At 38.3% G+C, this 18553-nt stretch overlaps 1 protein-coding gene across 1 annotated transcript; it reads right to left on the reverse strand.

Annotated features, from left to right (window-relative positions):
• Nucleotides 1-13210: 13210 nt before the first annotated feature.
• LOC107806580 (uncharacterized protein At4g22758-like) lies at nucleotides 13211-17593 on the reverse strand. The gene is made up of 2 exons (XM_016630751.2): nucleotides 16765-17593; nucleotides 13211-13592 (listed from the first exon to the last, which is right to left on the reverse strand). The coding sequence occupies exons 1-2, from the start codon at nucleotides 16994-16996 to the stop codon at nucleotides 13414-13416; spliced, it is 411 nt and encodes a 136-aa protein (XP_016486237.1). The 5' UTR covers nucleotides 16997-17593; the 3' UTR covers nucleotides 13211-13413.
• Nucleotides 17594-18553: the final 960 nt, after the last annotated feature.

Genomic DNA, 18553 nt, shown 5'->3' on the forward strand with positions numbered 1-18553 from the left:
TCCTAGCTCTATGATTAGGGCATCTTTATTATTAACAAGACTATAATATGCATCAATTAGAGCATTTGCTAATGATATCAATTTCTTAGAAGAGTAGGACTTCAGATTTCTCTGAACATCCCTGAAATTTACCTCATCATTGCCATCCTCTTCATCATCACCGGACTGAGCCATCAATGCAAACAATGAATCATATTTGCTTCATTTTCCACTTCCATCATGGAACTATTTCCTACATCTGGTTCCTCTTCTGATTCACTGGAGGAGTCTCCCCATGCAGCAAGAGCTTGCTTCACAACATTGTCAGCTACACTTTTTCGGCTAAATCATTTGTCGGGAACCGGGTTCCTGCTTTGTCAGAGTTGTATTTGTAATGCTTTTGTTTCAGAAGGGGGCAGTCATTAATGAAATACCCTAGTTTTCCGCACTTGTGACAGAGATCATAGTTCCTTGATTTACTTAAACTGACCCTCTTAGGTATACCTCCATTTCTTCGAACCATCTTTTGAAATCTTTTAGTGAGATAGGTCATATCACTATCTTCTTCACTTGAGTCATTGTTTTCATCCTTGAGCACCAGGTTATTCTCCTTCTTTGGCTCTCTTCTTTCAATGTCTTTCTTTCTTTTCATCTCATATGTCTTCAGATTTTCAATGAGCTCATCCATGGTTACAGTTTGTAAATCTTTAGCTTCAGTGATAGCATTCACCTTACTCTCCCAAGAGCTAGGTATAACACTGAGAACCTTTCTTACAAGCTTGTTTCTAGGAATAATTTCTCCAAGTGAATGAAGCTCATTTATGATAGATGTGAATCTAGTGTACATGTCTTGTATAGACTCATCATCTTTCATCCTAAAAAGCTCATACTCAGTGGTGAGCATGTCAATCTTGGATTGTTTAACCTGAGTAGTTCCTTCATGTGCCATTTGCAATGTTTCCTATATTTCCTTGGAAGATTGATAGGCTAAGATTCTATTGTACTCATCAGGTCCTATACCACATACCAAGATCTTCTTGGCACGAAAGTTCTTCTCAACAGCTTTTCTGTCAATATCGTTGTATTCTTTTCTGGTTTTCAGCACCATTGGTCCAGATTCTCCAAGCTTCTTCATAGGAACATGTGGACCATCACAAATGACGTCTCATAGCTCGAAGTCTTCGGCCATTATAAAATCATGCATACGAGTCTTCCACCAGCCGTAATACTGACCATTGAATCTAGGAGGTCTGTAGGTTGATTGTCCTTCCTCAAAGTTAGGTGGAGCAGCCATTGAGATCCTTTCTAGGTGTTAACCTTTTAGAAAGAACCTGTTCTGATACCAATTGATAGTTTATATGAGTCCACCAACTGTATAGAGACCTGGTCCTATATCAGTTCCCTCAATGCTAACTACTGAAACAGTATGTAAATAAGACACATGATTTTACGTGGAAAAATCCCAACTCAAGGGGACAAAAACCACGACCTACACTGGTAGGATTTAAACTCCACTAACTTGTAACTATACTATTACAAGCCACTTTGTAATGACTCTATTACAGAGACTTTACTCACTCTAACTTGTAAACACTCATCACAAGCCACTTTGTCACTCATTAGTTACAAAGATTTCAACCTATGACTAACTCTAGTCACAACACAAACTCAGATGGTTTATGATTTGAGTTTCTTAAAACAAAGCTTCTAAAGAAGCAATATAGGAGTTACAATAAAGAACAAAATACAAGATTACAACTCAACTAAGGACACACATGGACTCCTAGTGAAACTCGTCCGTAGTGAAGTTGTCTTCTTGTTCTTGACACGCTTGTGACATCAATGTTGTATAAGATCTTCAATGCTTGAGAGAATATCACTAAATGTTCAAGTGAATATCTTATGCCTTACACCATGTTGTTATACTACCCAAGATATCCCAAGGATGATGTCTATTCTTGGTTGGTACACGCCTCTTCCCAATGGGAAGTGACTGCTACACTGTAGCATGCACAGTTCCAGGCAGTCACTTTCTGTAGTTGCTTTCCAACTGTATAGTTGACTTATAGTTCTGTCAGGGGAACACAAAGGGATCAGGTCCCTAATCTAGTTCTTGCGAATCTAAAGGCACACTGCCTAGATTATCTTGAGTCCATTGTTGAATGATTCTTCTAGGCATGCATCAGGTCTTTTATTTGGTTCTATCGGAAAGTTTGTTAGATCATCAAAACATAAACTAGGAGTCATTAAGCCCATCAACATGCTTAGTGGTTTTCTTGACTAGTCATTGAGCTATTTTTACAAAACCTCCATATACATTCAAACCTCTCTATAACAGCCTTGTTTGTTCCATTATCTTTTGGCTGCTATAGTGAAGTGCTTTTGTAGGCAAAATATATTATAACATAAAATCGATTCTAAGAAAAACTTAGTTTTTATACTGAATTGTTGTTATACAGAGATGCTGTTATAAAGAGGTTTGACTGTATATACCCCAGGACAATGGATAATGTAGGAAATTCCTATAATTGGGGGATAAGAACCGCAGGCAGCCTATTGTTGACAGAGGCGAATGTCTTTTGGCTATGGGTTCGTCTGAACGTAGAATTTTCAACATAGTGTGTGTGTGTATATATATATATGCAAAAACCTACTAAAATCTCAATAAATCTTAAATCTGAACTCATCATTTTAAACAATATATTCAATGCAAGGTTGAATCCATTGAGTTTAAATCCTGGATCTGCTTTTGCTTGTTAAAGTGTTGTTGGTTATGTAACAAGATCCTCTTTAAACTCCAGGATTAGAATCAACATGCAATTAGTTGAATATTACTGACACTGAAAACGAAAATCTAGCTTTTGTTTATTTTCTACAGTCTACACTATGCTTCAGAATGTAGAAATCACTTCCTGATATTCTTTGTGTACGTGAGTACGTGAGTGTATTGATGCACTCACAGCTTTCTCCCCAAAATGAATGTCATATTGAGATTTAGGACAAAGGCTTAATAGTCTAGTGATATCAGTGAAAACCTCACACATAATAGGTGTGGATTCAATTCTCGTTACTCTGTTCCCCCTTCCCATTCCCCTTCCCCTTCCAGAGAAAATATTTAAAGGCAGCCCGGAGCACAAGATTCACACAGGGTACGGGGAAGGGCCGCACTCAAGGGGTGTGATGTAGACGGTCTAACATAATGCAAGCATTAGTGACTGCTTCCATAACTCGAACCCGTGACTTATAGGTCATACAGAAACAACTTTACCATTGCTCCAAGACTCCCGTCCGAAGGAAAATATTTAAAGAAAATGTTGATTTTGAGATAATCAAATCTTATGCAAACAATAACACCTTGCAAGAATGGCAAGATAATGTGACAAGATCCTTGAAATCTTATCTTGTATTCTTGAAGGACAGTGAGACACTACTATTTACCTTGAATTCAATTCCATTTATGTAACCAAGTCGAGGATGAAATTGATAATATTACATTAGATCAAATCTCCACAACGTTACAGTGGATTGCTTGTAAGTTCATTGCTTCACCTAACCTAAGAAATGATAATAAAATATTCTATGTTGAGTTTGGGATGCACCAGCTCATGAAATGTATCGTTCAGAGGCGGACTCAGAATTTGAAGGTCGCCGATGTACTTATAGATTCGACCAAAATATGTTTTGTATACATATGGTGCCAATATTAATATATCACTATTTTCTAAAGATATAGACATGTATATATGAAACTTTTGCTGAACTTACGGTTGCCGGGGACCCCTCTCGGTATAGCGTAGGCAGAGGCGGACCCAGGATTTGAAGGTCGCGGGTGCGCTTTTGGATTCAACCAAAATTTGTTTTGTACATAGGATGTCCACTACTAATATATCATTATTTTCTAAAGACATATGCATGTATACATGAAATTTTTTCCGAACTTTACGGGTGCCGTGACCCCTCTCTGTATAGCATAGGTCCGCCTCTGAACGTAGGTCTGTATCGCATTCACCAGTCTTAGGAGATTATGTTAACTACAAATTTAAATCTATTCATCACCAAAGAGAGAGTGGAAAAGTATGATATTAAGAAAAAAAACAAAATAAAATCACCATAGGTAAAATCTCAAATATTGTAGGTGTAATGCCACTGAAAACAAATACAGTAGTGAACTAATAATTAATCACACAAATATTTCTTCCTAGAGGAAGCTGAAACTGATGACAGAAAAATCACATAATTAATAGTTCCAAAGGGAAGCTGCAAGAGAAGTGTAACATTCAAGAATAACACTGCTTCAGTGAGGCAAAGAGGACGTCATTCGCCTCAAAATCAAGGCTTATGAGGCACTTAAGGGATTTCTAGCTTTGGCAAATTCACTACTAGAATTCCTGGAAAAAGCGACCAAAAATTAGCGACCAAATTTGGTCGGTCAAGAAAAGCGACCAAAGTTGGTCGCCAAATTACCGAAAACAATAAAAAAAATATTTGAAATACTTTAGCGACCAAAGTTGGTCGCTATTTGGCCGCAAATTTAGTCAAATTGTTGACTGGACTGGTCAGACTTGCTTGGTCAAATATATACTGAAATTAGCGACCAATATTGGTCGCTAAAGTGGGACCCACATTAAATTTGTTAATAATTTTATTATTATTTTATAAAACTTATAAAATATAAATATATATAATTTAAAACTTACGACCAACGTTGCTCGCTAATTGAAGGATAAGTTGATAGCGACCAACATTGGTCGCTAACATGGGACCCAGTTATAATATTTTAATAAATATATATTTATTCAAAAAAAATTAAAATATAAATAAATATAATTCAAAAGCTAGCGACAAAAGTTGGTCGCTTAATGAAATAGAGACCAACGTTGGTCGCCAATGTGGGACCCAGTTCTAACGTTTAACAATTTTTATTATTAATTTAAATATTATATAAAATATAAATAAATCTGATTAAAATTTAGTGACCAAATTTGGTCGCTAAATTAAATTCATGTACTGTTAGTGACCAACTTTTAGAAAATGATTTGGAACATCCTGAACACATATTGGAAGAAGTTGATATAAATGAAGTAAGAATTATAGAAAACGAGGAAGAAGAATCAACTGATGAAGCTCAAACTAGTGAGGAAGAAGAACTCTCTGACGAGGAAGAATACGTCGATGAGCTTTAAAAAGTTGGTTTCTTCGATAACTCTCGTTTATAGATAGTTTCCTTATATGTTTCAATCTAAATATGTATTATATTATGTAGATGACAGGCAAGGGTCGAGGTAACAATGAAGGTAGTGGTTCTCGGGGTCGAGAAAAGGCTAGGAAGCAAAAGAGGAGGGTAGAAGATACTATTCATCAATCTTTTCCACCATCTTCTGATTTGCCTATCACTATGCCACAGCCTCTACCCCATGGCTATACTGAGCTGCCACAGCATCACCAGCCCTACACCTTCGTGCAGACCCCAGGTGTTTCTTCACAGGGCCATCGGACTGTGCGTCCGACATACAGTCCACCTGCCTCACTACCACGTGGATCCCACCCAGCAGCATCACATGGATCGCATCGATCCATGTCACAGCCACATGGATCACAGCCATCAGTGTCACAGCCAGTCGGGTCACAGCCACTCGGGTCACAGCAGTCAGTATCACAGCCACTTGCGATCCGTGCAGCTATGTCGCAGTCACAGGGATCACATCTATCGTCATCAGCGACTCCACCTATTGGAGGCCTTCGCTTGCGGGATAGTAGCTCTGACCCCCTACTCCTTCCACACATGCCTCTGATACACATGTTTCGGACGATGATGTTGATGCTGCTACTGCTTCTGACGAGGAGGTGCATTATGATCAGTATGGCAGGATCATCATAGTCCCTGAGGGTGATGGGTAAGAGTTATTTGTTATTTTTATGTTTATTTTTTTGTACAGTTTTTACTAAGATATTAATTTGTTTTATTTATTAAATTGCAGGTTCCTCCCGAGTAATATTACTACGAGGATAATCACCAAAGCAACCAGAAAGCTTTATGATGCCCCTTATGCGTCTTGGCGTGAATTCCCATTCTCACTGAAGGAGGCAATTTTCAATGAATTTAAGGTATAAATGTTCTTTTAAGCAGTATAATTATTTATATTTATGATATTTCCATATAATATTTAACTTTTGAAATACAGAGCAAGTGTGTATGGGAACACCAGTATAGCGCGGACGTGGCTGCAAATTTTAATCTCAAAGCTCGCAAGCGGTTGTCGCATTCTTTCTCCATAGCTAGACAGCTGAACCAGAAGCCTGGCTGGTTGCTTCAGGAGTTTTGGGATTATTTGCAAAGGCAATGGCTTACTGCAGAGTTCTTACAGAAGAGCAAAAAGGGAAAGAAAGCTTGCGCATCTGAGAAGGAAGGATCATTGCACACTGGAGGTGCGATCAGCCAGGGGACAATAAAAAGAAGAATGGTACGTAATTGCTTAATTTATTTTAATTTTCAAAGTATATCTATTCTATTTATTAATTAAAATTTATGAGTTTTCAGGAAAAGAAGTTGGGTCGTCCGATGAACCAAGATGAGCTATTCAGGGAGACTCATATTGTGAAGAAGAAGAAAGAGACGGATCAAGAAAGGTGGGTCGAGGGACGTGCCTCGACTGTACATGTAAGTTTTCACTTTTCATTAAGTATTTTCATTTACTTTTATATAAATTTTGAAATACTAATTCAATTTACTTTTTCTTATAGAATCGCTTCAGAGTTGAAGCTGAGGAATTCATACACAGCCAGCCATCTAATGAGTCGGGCGCGCCATTCCAACTTTTGGCCGAGGATGTTGAAATACTATGGACGTGGGCTGCAGGCGGTCCAAAATGGGGAAGGTATACGGCCTTCCTACTAAGACATTCCATCGCTATAGGTGTGGAATGCAAGGAATAGGGACTTCCTCGCAAGTCGAGCAACTTGATGGGGAGAGCCTCTCCGCTATGCGGGAGACTGTAACAAAGCTCACATCCGAGCTAGAAGCGTCCAAGGAAAGAGAACAGCTTAGAGATGCTCAGTATATTGGCGTGGTCGCTCAGTGCCAGAGAATGCAAGAGCAGATCAAAAATCTCCTAGCTGGATCTTTTTTCAATTCCTCGGTCTCGGCCATCATCGCCAGAGGCTGCCCGTCCCCGTGCTCGTTCGTCCCGTCCTCCAAGTGGTCATTCCTCCCGTCCTCCCTGTGATCATTATTCCCGTCATCGACAAGTAGACCCTTCTCAATATCGTGATGATGATGAAACTTCATCAGACGGTGATGATAATGATGTACCAAACAATGAATGAATTTTAGACAATTTGAACTAGACAAATACAATTTGTTTTCCATTGGGTTGTAATAAGAGTTAACTTAGTTTGGTAGTTCGATTGAAATTTACACTTTCTTGGTTTTAATGTAGCTTTTAATGTTGTTTTTGTGTTGTTGTTGTTGTTGTTGGGTTGTTGTTTGGTATTGTTATTGGAATTGTTGTTTGAAATGTTGTTGTTGTTGCTTGTTAGGGTTTTGGTATGACTGGCAGGTGGTGTAGCTGCCAAAACAGGCAGTTTCTGCCAAAATAATACACAGAAAAGCGACCAAAGTTGGTCTCCATTTGGTCGCTTTTCATGTTTAAAAAAATAATTTTCTGGAGAATAGCGACCAATGTGTGTCGCTATTTACCCAGATTTCTACAAAAAGCGACCAAACTTGGTCGCTATTTCATTAAAAAAAATAAAATTTCTGGTGATATAGCGACCAAAGTTGGTCGCTAATATTTAAAAAATAAATTAAATTCATGTATTTAGGGACCAAAGTTGGTCGCTAGTTTAATAAAATAAATAAATAATTGAATAAAAAAGCGACCAACATTGGTCTCTAGTTTCCAGATTTTAAAATATAATATTTGGATTAGAGACCAAAGTTGGTCGCTTTTTAATGATTAATAATAAATAAATAAATAAATAACGTATTTTATATTTAGAGACCAACTTTGGTCGCCAAATTTATATTATTAAATTAATAAAGCGACCAAAGTTGGTCTCTATAGTCAATATCCGGAAAAATTGGTCCATTTAGCTTAGAGACCAAAGTTGGTCGCTAATTAGCGACCAACTTTGGTCCCTAAATAAAAGGGACCATCAATATAGCTACCAGGCCCTTTTGGTCGCTTTTTAGCCCAATAGCGACCAACTCTGGTCGATTTTTGCGGTCGCTTTTTCCGAATTTCTAGAAAGTTGGTAGCTCAGGCTTAGGAATGGTAGGGATCTCGAGTTTTGGCAACGTTGGTAGTTCAGGCTTTGGCATTGTTGAAGCTCCGGCTTTTGGATTTCTGGCAATTCAGGCTTTGGCAGAGTTGGCAGCACAGGTTTTGGAATTTCAGGGAATTCAGGCTTAGGGAAAGCTGGAATTTCCGGCAAATGTGGCAGTTCAGGCTTAGGAAGCTCAGGTAGAGTTACTTCAAGAAGATGGCGCGCTTCTGCTTGAATGATGTTGCTGCTTGTTAATGACAAAGTGGCAAGTAATAGCAAGATAAAAGATGAGTTAAGGTGATAAGCCATTGTTGAAGGTGATAAATGCTTGAAGATTGTTGAAGGTGATAAATGCTTGAAGACTAGCTAGTATGTTATAATTGATTGATTATGTTTTAGGCTTCATTTTGAACAAGTTTATATAGATAGATGGGTTGTGAAAAATAGGAAGAAAAATTGAGCTTTGGTTATGGTTGGTAGGAAAAATTGTCTGTTAGTTCATCTTCTCAACAATAACCTCCTATTCTAATTTAACGCAAACTTTCCATGTATAACATCTATTACTTATTTTATGTTGGAATTGCTACATGGTCTTTTAGTTGGCAATCTAAAGAGATCTCATTTCTTGTTCTTGGAGCGACTTAACAAGAACAACCAACTGACTACAGTGCTTCATCATTTTTAGCATTTTGCACGAAACAAACATCCTTAATTAAATCAATCAAAAGATAAGTGTCTTCGAACGAGTCTCCAGCCTTCCACCTCCTCTATCGTGATAATTTAGCTTGTCACAACCCAAGTTCATGGTACATGCTATTCACTTTGGCCCAACAGACCTCACGATTTGTCCCTTGGGCAACGCAATTATCGCGCCTAAAAGTGTGTGTACCATATGAACTTGTATTATATCTTATATAGCAATTCGCTCATCTCCCTCTCTCTTTTTTTTTTTTGATAATTCGCTCCTCTCCCTTTCTAAAGTGAGATTTACATAAGGTGTCATATGCACCCCTTCTTTGAAAGCTTGTCACCCTCGAAGGTTGCTCGTCCTTCTCTTTTATCTGCCCTCAGCAAATTGTCCTCTGTCATGGGTGTCACATACACCTACCTCTAGGGATTTAATATCGTTGATTGGGTTTGCCCCACCATTGTACTATAGGAGTCTAGCTCTCATACCATATCCGTCACAACCAAGTTCATGGTAACGCATTCTCCGCTTTGGCCACACAGACATTATGGATTTGCACCGTGGGCTACCCATCATTGACCCAAAAGCGCGCACATCCAGCCATATACAGAGATCATACATTACACATACACAATTATACACATATAATATATAAACTTTGCATATACCTCCACCAGCTATTGTTAGTTTGAGCTGCTGGGTGGGCAGCTATTCAGGTTAATTCTTTCTTTATTTTTTATAAAGCACTTCATTCACTTCTCCCTTTCTAATGTGGGATTTGTTTCTTCATAAGCTTACCAAGTCTAAAGCCTTCAATCCTTCTCTTTGATCGTGACTGTCACACCTCCTTTTTCCGCACCCGCGGGGGCGCAAGGGGAGTTTTTTCCAATTAAAGGACAATCGAAACGGGATTGGTTTAATTATTTCAGAGTCGCCACTTGGAAGATTTAGGGTGTCCCAAGTCACCAATTTTAATCCCGAATCGAGGAAAATAATGACTCTATATTATAGTCTGCGTACCAGAAATCCGGATAAGGAATTCTGTTAACCCGGGAGAAGGTGTTAGGCATTCCCGAGTTCCGTGGTTCTAGCACGGTCGCTCAATTGTTATATTCGGCTTGATTATCTGATTTTATACAAGTATGAACTTATGTGCAAATTTTAACTTTTAACCGCTTTATTATTATTGTTTTTACAAGAATGTGAACATCGCTTAAAACACGTCTTTGGACTGCGTCACATGAAATGCACCCACAATCCGGAACGCATCTTATTTGATGTTTTGAGATTTGGCTTTGGGTTGCATGAAATGCACACCCGAGCTTAAGAAAGTAAATTATTAAACACACGCCTAAAGAGACTATCACGTTATTATTTTGCGGAGGCCGTGAAATTCGCTAAACGACCCTTCTGAATTCTAAGTAATTTTAAACAAGTATTTACTGAGGGCCCCGCAAGTTGCATTTTTTGTTTGTCGAGGCTCGTCCCATTTGTTATTTTAAAAATGAATTTGCAACGTCATGAAAATGCATCTCAGACCACGTCACAGTCAATGCACCCGTGATTAGAGACACATTTCGATTTTGTTGAGATTTAGATTTGGGTCACATAAATGTGCACCCGAGTTTAGGAGAACTAAATTATTAAAGGCGCGCCTAAAGCAACTAGCGCATTATTATTTTGGGTAGGGCCGTGAAATTTGCTAAACGGCTCGTCCCGGAATCTAAGTATTTAATATATACATTTAGAGGGCCCCGCAGCTTGTGCATTTTTCGAGGCTCGTCTCATTTTTATTAAAGGCAAGCCTAAAAACAATTATGATTTTCTACCCATGACGTCATCTGAGGTTGAATGAAAACAACGATTCTAATAAGTAATAATATCCATGGTAAAATGAGAAAAAAACGATTCAACCAAGAAGACTCACACACCGTTCATACGTTCTCACATTTACTTTAAGCATGCGGTAACTATCCATAAAATAAATATTTTTTAACAAAATAACAAAAATTGCATTCGACATTCATCAATATCAAATACTCTCATTCGCGTTGAATCATAACATGCGAAACGAACAAATGAAACAAAGGAACGAAGAACACCAACCTTCGAACCTCGACAATTCTAGAACGGCAAACAGTGCCTCCTACGGAACTCGAACTGGACTTCACTCGACGAGGAACAATGATGAAACCTCGGACGAACACCTCGACGTACCGGACCTCGAAGAACCAAAGTCGACCTCGATGGACTGCACGACGATAGTGAACGACCAACGATAACTGTGCTGATTGGCCGTCGACTGGTGGTGTTTGACGACGGGCAGCGGGGTTAAGCTGGATAGGTAACAATGGTGGGTCGTTTGGTGGTATTCCGGACGTGAGGATGGGTGTTTGATGGTGTTCCGACGTTGATGGATTAGGGTTCCTTGCTAAGTTTTTCTTGGTGAAGAAGAAGCAGCTATGGAGGAGTGGTCATGGTCGACGGAACTGGCGTTGGTTTTGGACAGTCGACGATGGAGGGGGGAGCTGGAGGTTGACGGTGAGTTTGACGAGTGAAGCAGCGAGGGTGGACTGCCGGTGGTTGTAGGACGCCTGGTGGTTTTTGCGTTGGGGGGGGTAGGGATCGTTTACAGTAGGTGTTTGGACGTGGGGGGTGGTGGTTATGGCGTTCGTTTGGTGGTGGTGCTGAACTGGGTTGGGGTCACTGGTTTTGTCGGACGCTTGGTGGGTTTTCCTTCTTCTTCTTTAGGAAGAAGAAGCTTGAACAGTGGAAGGGTCGACGATGAATGAATTAGGGTTCAGTAGGTCTTTTTGGTTTTCAATGGAGGAAGAAGAAGCATGAACAGTGATGACGAGGGGAGGGGAACTGGTGGTGATGGGAGCTGAACGGTTTTTTTGGACTGTTTTTTTTTCTTTTTTCCCCAGTCGTAGGGTTTTTCTGCTTCTTCTTCTAAAGAAGAAGAAGCGTGAACAGTATTTCCTCTTTCAAAAAAAATCCCCCGTCCCTTTGGCCTTTGTCCGTGTTTTGTAACACAATGCCCATAAAAAATGAGCCCCACGCGTGGTGGGGTTCAAGGCATATGTCCCCCACGCGTGGTGGGGTTCCCCACGTGTCCTGGACACGGTTTATTATGGGTTATGTCCGAAAATTAGGCCTAAAACCGGGTAGTTTGAACCCGAATATTATTCTTTTGCCCGGACCCGAGAAATAGGAACACGTTGCTTAACTAGTCCTATGTAAGTAAAATAACTACCAAAAATAAGACTAGTATTTAAACAAAACTATATCTTTTTAAATATTTTTTCAAGATTTAAAATAGCTACAAAATATTAATGAAACTATTTTTTTTTGTAATTTTCGTTTTAAATATTAAGATAAAATATGAGGTAATATTTTTGTATTTTTCAAAGTTAAAATGACTATAAAACCTTAATAGAACTATATTTTACTTATTTTTTTGTAATTTTCGAAATTATAAAGTACAAAAATAAAGTACAATTTTTGTATTTTTCAAGTTTATGAGAGATACATAAACTAAAATTTATATATATATTTTTTTTTTGAAATTTCTTTTTGCAACGAAATAAAGTAAAAGTAGTTAAAATGGCTATACTAGTCCTAAATTAGATATTTAAGCTTAAGGACGTAAAAATTCCCGGAGAGGGTCAAAAATCACGTGCTTACACCGGCCTTGTCAGTCCATTTGTCGTCAAGGGCGTCACATTTTAATGTATAAATCCACATCACAAAACTTCAACCCTCAAAAGAATAAAGGAAAATTTACAACAGATGATGATCATCACTACCAGAAATTCTTATATGGGAAACCCAATAAGTGCTGCTTCACACTTTTTGTGGTCCCAAAGCAAAGCAATTCAGAGTCAACAGAAAACTTCTTCTCTGTGTAGTGAGAACAAAATATCTAGGATTTGCAAAAAAATTAGGACTCCTTATATCTACAAATAATCTCACAGAAAATATTCTCCATTAAAAACTGTAGAGTTTTCATCTAATGACAGAAGATTTTGTTTTGGTTTCACTTAATCTAAAAGAACGGAATTTGGTGAAAGCCTAAAGACGGGAATATGTTTGCTTGATCTTGACTTTGCTACAAACCCAAGTAAACATAACGGGGAAGGAACCTTCCCAGGAAGCAAAAGGAGGAGAAGCATAAACTCCTCAAATTGTTAGCAACAACCATTCATTGCACTGCCACTGCAGAAATCAACCAATATCTATTATGAGCTGAATATAAAAAGAAGACTTGACAGCAAATCAGTTGGAACTCTGTCATGATTTGCTTAGTTCAAACGACTAAATCAAATAAATACAATCATAGAAAAACACCAACAAGATTTCACATTTGTTAGGTCACAGGGAACACTGTAAGTTCACAGTACGAAAACATAGCCACATAAACAGAAAAGGAATCGAACAAAATACCAACAAGAACATAGACTACTTCGTGTCAACTCTGCTCAGTAAGAAACTATCTTGCGAGTGAGTGACTTATTGAACCATGCCTTCCAACTCGCAGCTCTCTTCCGAGCCATTGCTGCTTGTTTCCCATCAAGAATTGCATTCTCAGCCTGCGGCTTCTTGAAAAGCACAAAATTACGAACCCCAACGGATCCAATTGTCTCCCATGGACTCAGAACTGCAATGACAATACAAATATAAGCAAAAAGGCGTCAACATAAATTGAAAAGGTGTAAAGCCTAACAAAAATTTTCTAACATATAATACGAAAAAGCAGCCTCAAGTTCACAACTTCACAATGTCATATATGATAAGCAACTTAGACAACAGGCATCATACAAAGGTAGATATTTGGCAGAAAGATACAGGTGGAGAAACCAATACTAGAGAGCTAAGATAAATTTAGAGATGGCAACGAGGCTGGACCGGGAGGGGCAGGCTGAAGCCTTAAACGACAGGCAGGGAAATTTTCCATTTTGCAAGTAGAGCTGCGTGAGGCAGGAGCAGGGGGGGTGTTGCAACTTTTTTTTTAGCTTCCAATATCCTTGTTTATTTCCTATCAACATTCTCAAGTCTTTATATCAAACTTCAAATATATTGAAATTTGACTTCTTTCATTTAGCTTATACATTAAACATGCAAATAAAAAAATATTATTGATTGATGACATTACAAAAAGAATAAGTTAAGACAGCTGAAAATAGAATTGAAAATGATGAAAAAGTAAACAACAAATATTAAAGAAATAACTAACATGGAAATGAAGAAAATAATTTAACCTAACCGGCCAGGACACATAAAGGGTGTGGGTGGGCATAAAATCCGAAAAACCGTACCGGATCGAATTAATTCGGTATCGGTTCTTCGGTTATTCGGTATAATATTTCAAAAGTTCGGTGCTTCGGACATTTCTCGGTATTAAACTTTTGATACTTCAATAAATCAAAATACCAAAATACAGAAATATTTCAGTGCCCAGCCCAAGTTCCCATTTCCCAGCCCAAGTCCAATCTTCTACATTTAAATTGCAATCAGATATGTATACCAAGATTACACAATCCAACTTGGTGGAATACGTTGATATCTCATATATTTAATTCTGGAACTAAATAATATTTGAAAAGTTCCTCTTTTTATTGTTGTTTTAGATTCTTTGGTTCATCTGTCCTTTTTTGCTTACTGCGGATTCTCAGGTAGAACACAAATTTGGCAGATTTGATTTTTCAAGGCTGGAGCTTTTAAAGGCTAGAAGGAGTGATTAGTGATATACCATAAATTTGGATCAACTAGAGTACTAATCTAAGACATTTGAAGACAGATTAAGTGCAATAGATGAAAGCGGTATTCCTTCGAATCGGTTGATGGCAAACCAATCTGACTATCTCATGGATTTGGATTATATGGATGGACTATAGTTAGAACTCCAGTCATAAATAAAGTAAACTAACGGCTATCTGAGTTAACTGTACCGAACCACACTAAGAAATACCGAACCATACTGAATTACTTTGGAACGGTATTTGGTGTGCACAAATGATACACCGAAAGCTAGCAAAATACAACAACAACAACAACAACGACCCAGTATAATCCCACAAGTGGGGTCTGGGGAGGGTTGTATGTACGCAGACCTTACCCCTACTCCGAAAGGTAGAGAGGCTGTTTCCAGGAGACCCTCGGCTCAAAAGAAGCAATAGGAGATGATACATTAGTTATGTAAAAATGCGTAATAAAACAGCAACAATATATAAGAGATATGAAATATGAAATACAGGATACGACAACGAAAATACGAAATAGATGGCTGGTATAGTACAACTAGAAGGTAAAGTCCTGCATCAATAGACGCCTAATGACATTCCTAGTCTAACTCCTAACTGGATAGTCTCCCTCTATTGTGCTGTAGAAATATTCACACTCTCCCCTAACCTACAACCCTAATGCTCGACCTCCATAAATCCCTATCAAGGGTCATGTCCTCAGTAATCTTAAGTCGTGCCATGTCTTCTCTGATCACCTCTCCCCAATACTTCTTAGGTCTCCCTCTACCTCTCCGCGTGCCCACTACAGCCAGTCGCTCACACCTCCTCACCGGTGCATCAGTGCTCCTCCTCTGTATGTGCCCGAACCATCTGAGTCTCACTTCCCGCATCTTGTCCTCCATGGGGGCCACACCCACCTTCTCTCGAATATCTTCATTCCTAATCTTATCCATCCTTGTATGCCCGCACATCCACCTCAACATCCTCATCTCTGCTACTTTCATCTTCTGGGTGTGTGAGTTCTTTACCGGCCAACATTCAGTTCCATACAACATGGCAGGCCTAACCACTGCTCTATAAAACTTTCCTTTTAGTAACGGTGGCACTTTCTTGTCACACAAGACTCCCGACGCTAACCTCCACTTCATCCACCCCACCCCTATACGGTATGTGACATCCTCGTCAATCTCCCCGATCCCCTGAATAACCGATCCAAGGTACTTGAAACTACCTTTCTTGGGAATGACTTGAGAGTCAAGCCTCACTTCAACTCCCGCTTCCGTCAGCTCAACTCCAAATTTGCACTCGAGGTATTCCGTCTTCGTCCTACTCAACTTGAAACCTTTAGACTCAAGAGCATGTCTCCAAATCTCTAGCCTCTCGTTGATGCCGCCTCTTGTCTCGTCAATTAGAATAGTGTCATCAGCAAATAACATGCACCATGGAACCTCCCCTTGAATATGATGAGTCAGTGCATCCATCACCAGGGCAAATAGGAATGGGCTGAGCGCAGACCCTTGGTGCAACCCCGTACTAACTGGAAATTGTTCAGAGTCGCCTCCTACTGTCCTAACCCGAGTCTTAGCTCCATCATACATGTCTTTAATCACCCTAATATAGTTACTCGGTACCCCTTTATTGTTCAGAGTCGAACACGAAGCACCGAACCAAAGTTCTTAAATTCGGTACCGAGTACTGAAAGCCCACCCCTAATAAAGGGTAAGGGTTGATAGGTGAAGTATTGGAGGAAAAAGTTAAGCAGGGCAGAGAAACATTCTGACAGATAAGGCTTCACTTGCCCTGTCTACCCTGCGGCAGGCCTGTTAACTTGAGCAATAAGACCGACAACCAAATATTTTCTGCAAAGCCAAACTGAAACAAATTTCCCAAACTGTAATTGATTGCCCAAATAAGCGATTTAGTGGGGAAAACCCCTTAAAGACATCTACCTGATGAAATCAACAGCCAAAACATGCGACCAAAGCTACCACAGATGAAATATTCAATTATATATCAGAAATTCAATGGAAATCCAATGTTAATTGTGCACACATAATCACAAAAATTAAAAACAATACAATACGATACCTTCTGTTGTGACAGCCGGGCAATATAGCACAAAATTGTTCAAATCCGACCCAAGAACAGGAAGCCGCCCCTCCCGAGCATAATTCTTCAATGCAGTATTAATAACATCAGCCACAAGATCCTCTTCTTTCACCACAAAACGAATCGGCCCGGCACTCCCAAGAACCGTTATGCTGATCAACAACCGGTTTCCTTTCCCCTGTTGAATCTTCTTTGTCTTGTAAAGCAACATCTTATCAATTAATCTCAACGATCCCAATAAACAAAAAACAAAAAAATATTTCCAACTAAATTTATAGAGAAAAAATATTTTTTGGATTTATAAATGAAATGTGTTTACTGGCCTACGAACCGAGAGACAGTTTCTAGTAGAAATAGTGCCGACTGATTTGCCTTTGAAAAATAGTCACTGTCCTGGACGTAGGCCTATAAGATTCGGGCCAAGATGATCAAGGGTCGAGGCCGACGCTACGATAATACCAACCTTCTTTGCAAGAACCGAAGGAAAAGAAAGAAGATACGGAGATTCCCCTTATAGAAGATAAAGGGGTGCTCATTAACAAGTTCTTGAAAATTTCCACCATTAACGAGAGGAATTCAATAAACTAAAGAAGAAAAAAGGGATCAACCAAAATGAATTTGGGATACCTAGCAGATAACTTTTTACAGAAGAGATCAGATCTCTAGAGTAAAGGGGAAAAGGATGGAGAAGAATGAGAGAATTTATAAGGGAAGATTCGTTTAGAAGAAAGATTGGTTCTTAGGGTTAGGGTTTGGCTGAATTTGGGGAATTTCTATTTTTGGAAGAGAGAGGTGATTGTTTGTTTATATGCTTTTCCGCATGACTCGGGCTTTTTTGCTACTCTCGTGAAATATTAACCGCCTGTCTTTGTTTTCCTTTTTCCAATAATTTTGTCATTTAAGTTTTAGTGGGATAGTATCTATATTTTATATTAAAAGCACGAACGCTTTTAGCGAAATGTCGTTCGTATTTTTTACCCTTTTAAAAATAACTTTCACACTAGACAAAATCGTCATTTAGTTATTTTCCTTAAATTTAGGAATAGTCATTTAATTATTTTCTTAATATTTAAGATTTCAAAATCAACTAAATTTATATATTGAATCCTTCCTTATTTAAATTATATCATATAACATATTTGTAAAGGCAAAATAATAATAATAATAAAAAAATTCTTATTAAACCGTGTAGGAAGGCTTAATATTTAAAACATCAACTAAGATTTTTCCTAATATTGTTCGCTATCTTTTGGCTTAACTTGGACAACAATCTGCACGTGCATTTCTCATAATTTGTATGTAGTTATTATTTACATGCAAAGTTCAACAAGGAAACTTTAGAACTTTGAAATTAATAAAATATTTGTCATTTAATTATTTTTTAATGTTAAGACTTTAAAATTTAAAAACTTATTAATAAATCTTTTTATCTAAACTATGTAAGAACTTCTAATATTCAAAATTTTAAAACTGAGTAAGAATTTGTTTGTAAAAATTATTTCGTTATATACAATGCACAAAGTTTGTTAATCTATAAGGTAGAATTAAAATAGAATCATTTTATTAATCTTGTTAGGAGTGGAATAACTTGTCCAACACTATACCTTTTAGGATTAAGATCAACTAGGAAATATTTAGGGTCTGTTTGGAAAGCCACCAGATAATTAAAATTGGTGTAATTACTAGGGTAGTAATTATACAATATTGTAATTACGAGACTTGTTTGTTTGTCATAGTGTGACGACCCAAGGGGTCATCACCGTAATTC

This window comes from Nicotiana tabacum, chromosome 16 (assembly GCF_000715075.1).
Source record: "Nicotiana tabacum cultivar K326 chromosome 16, ASM71507v2, whole genome shotgun sequence".
Lineage (NCBI taxonomy): Eukaryota > Viridiplantae > Streptophyta > Magnoliopsida > Solanales > Solanaceae > Nicotiana > Nicotiana tabacum.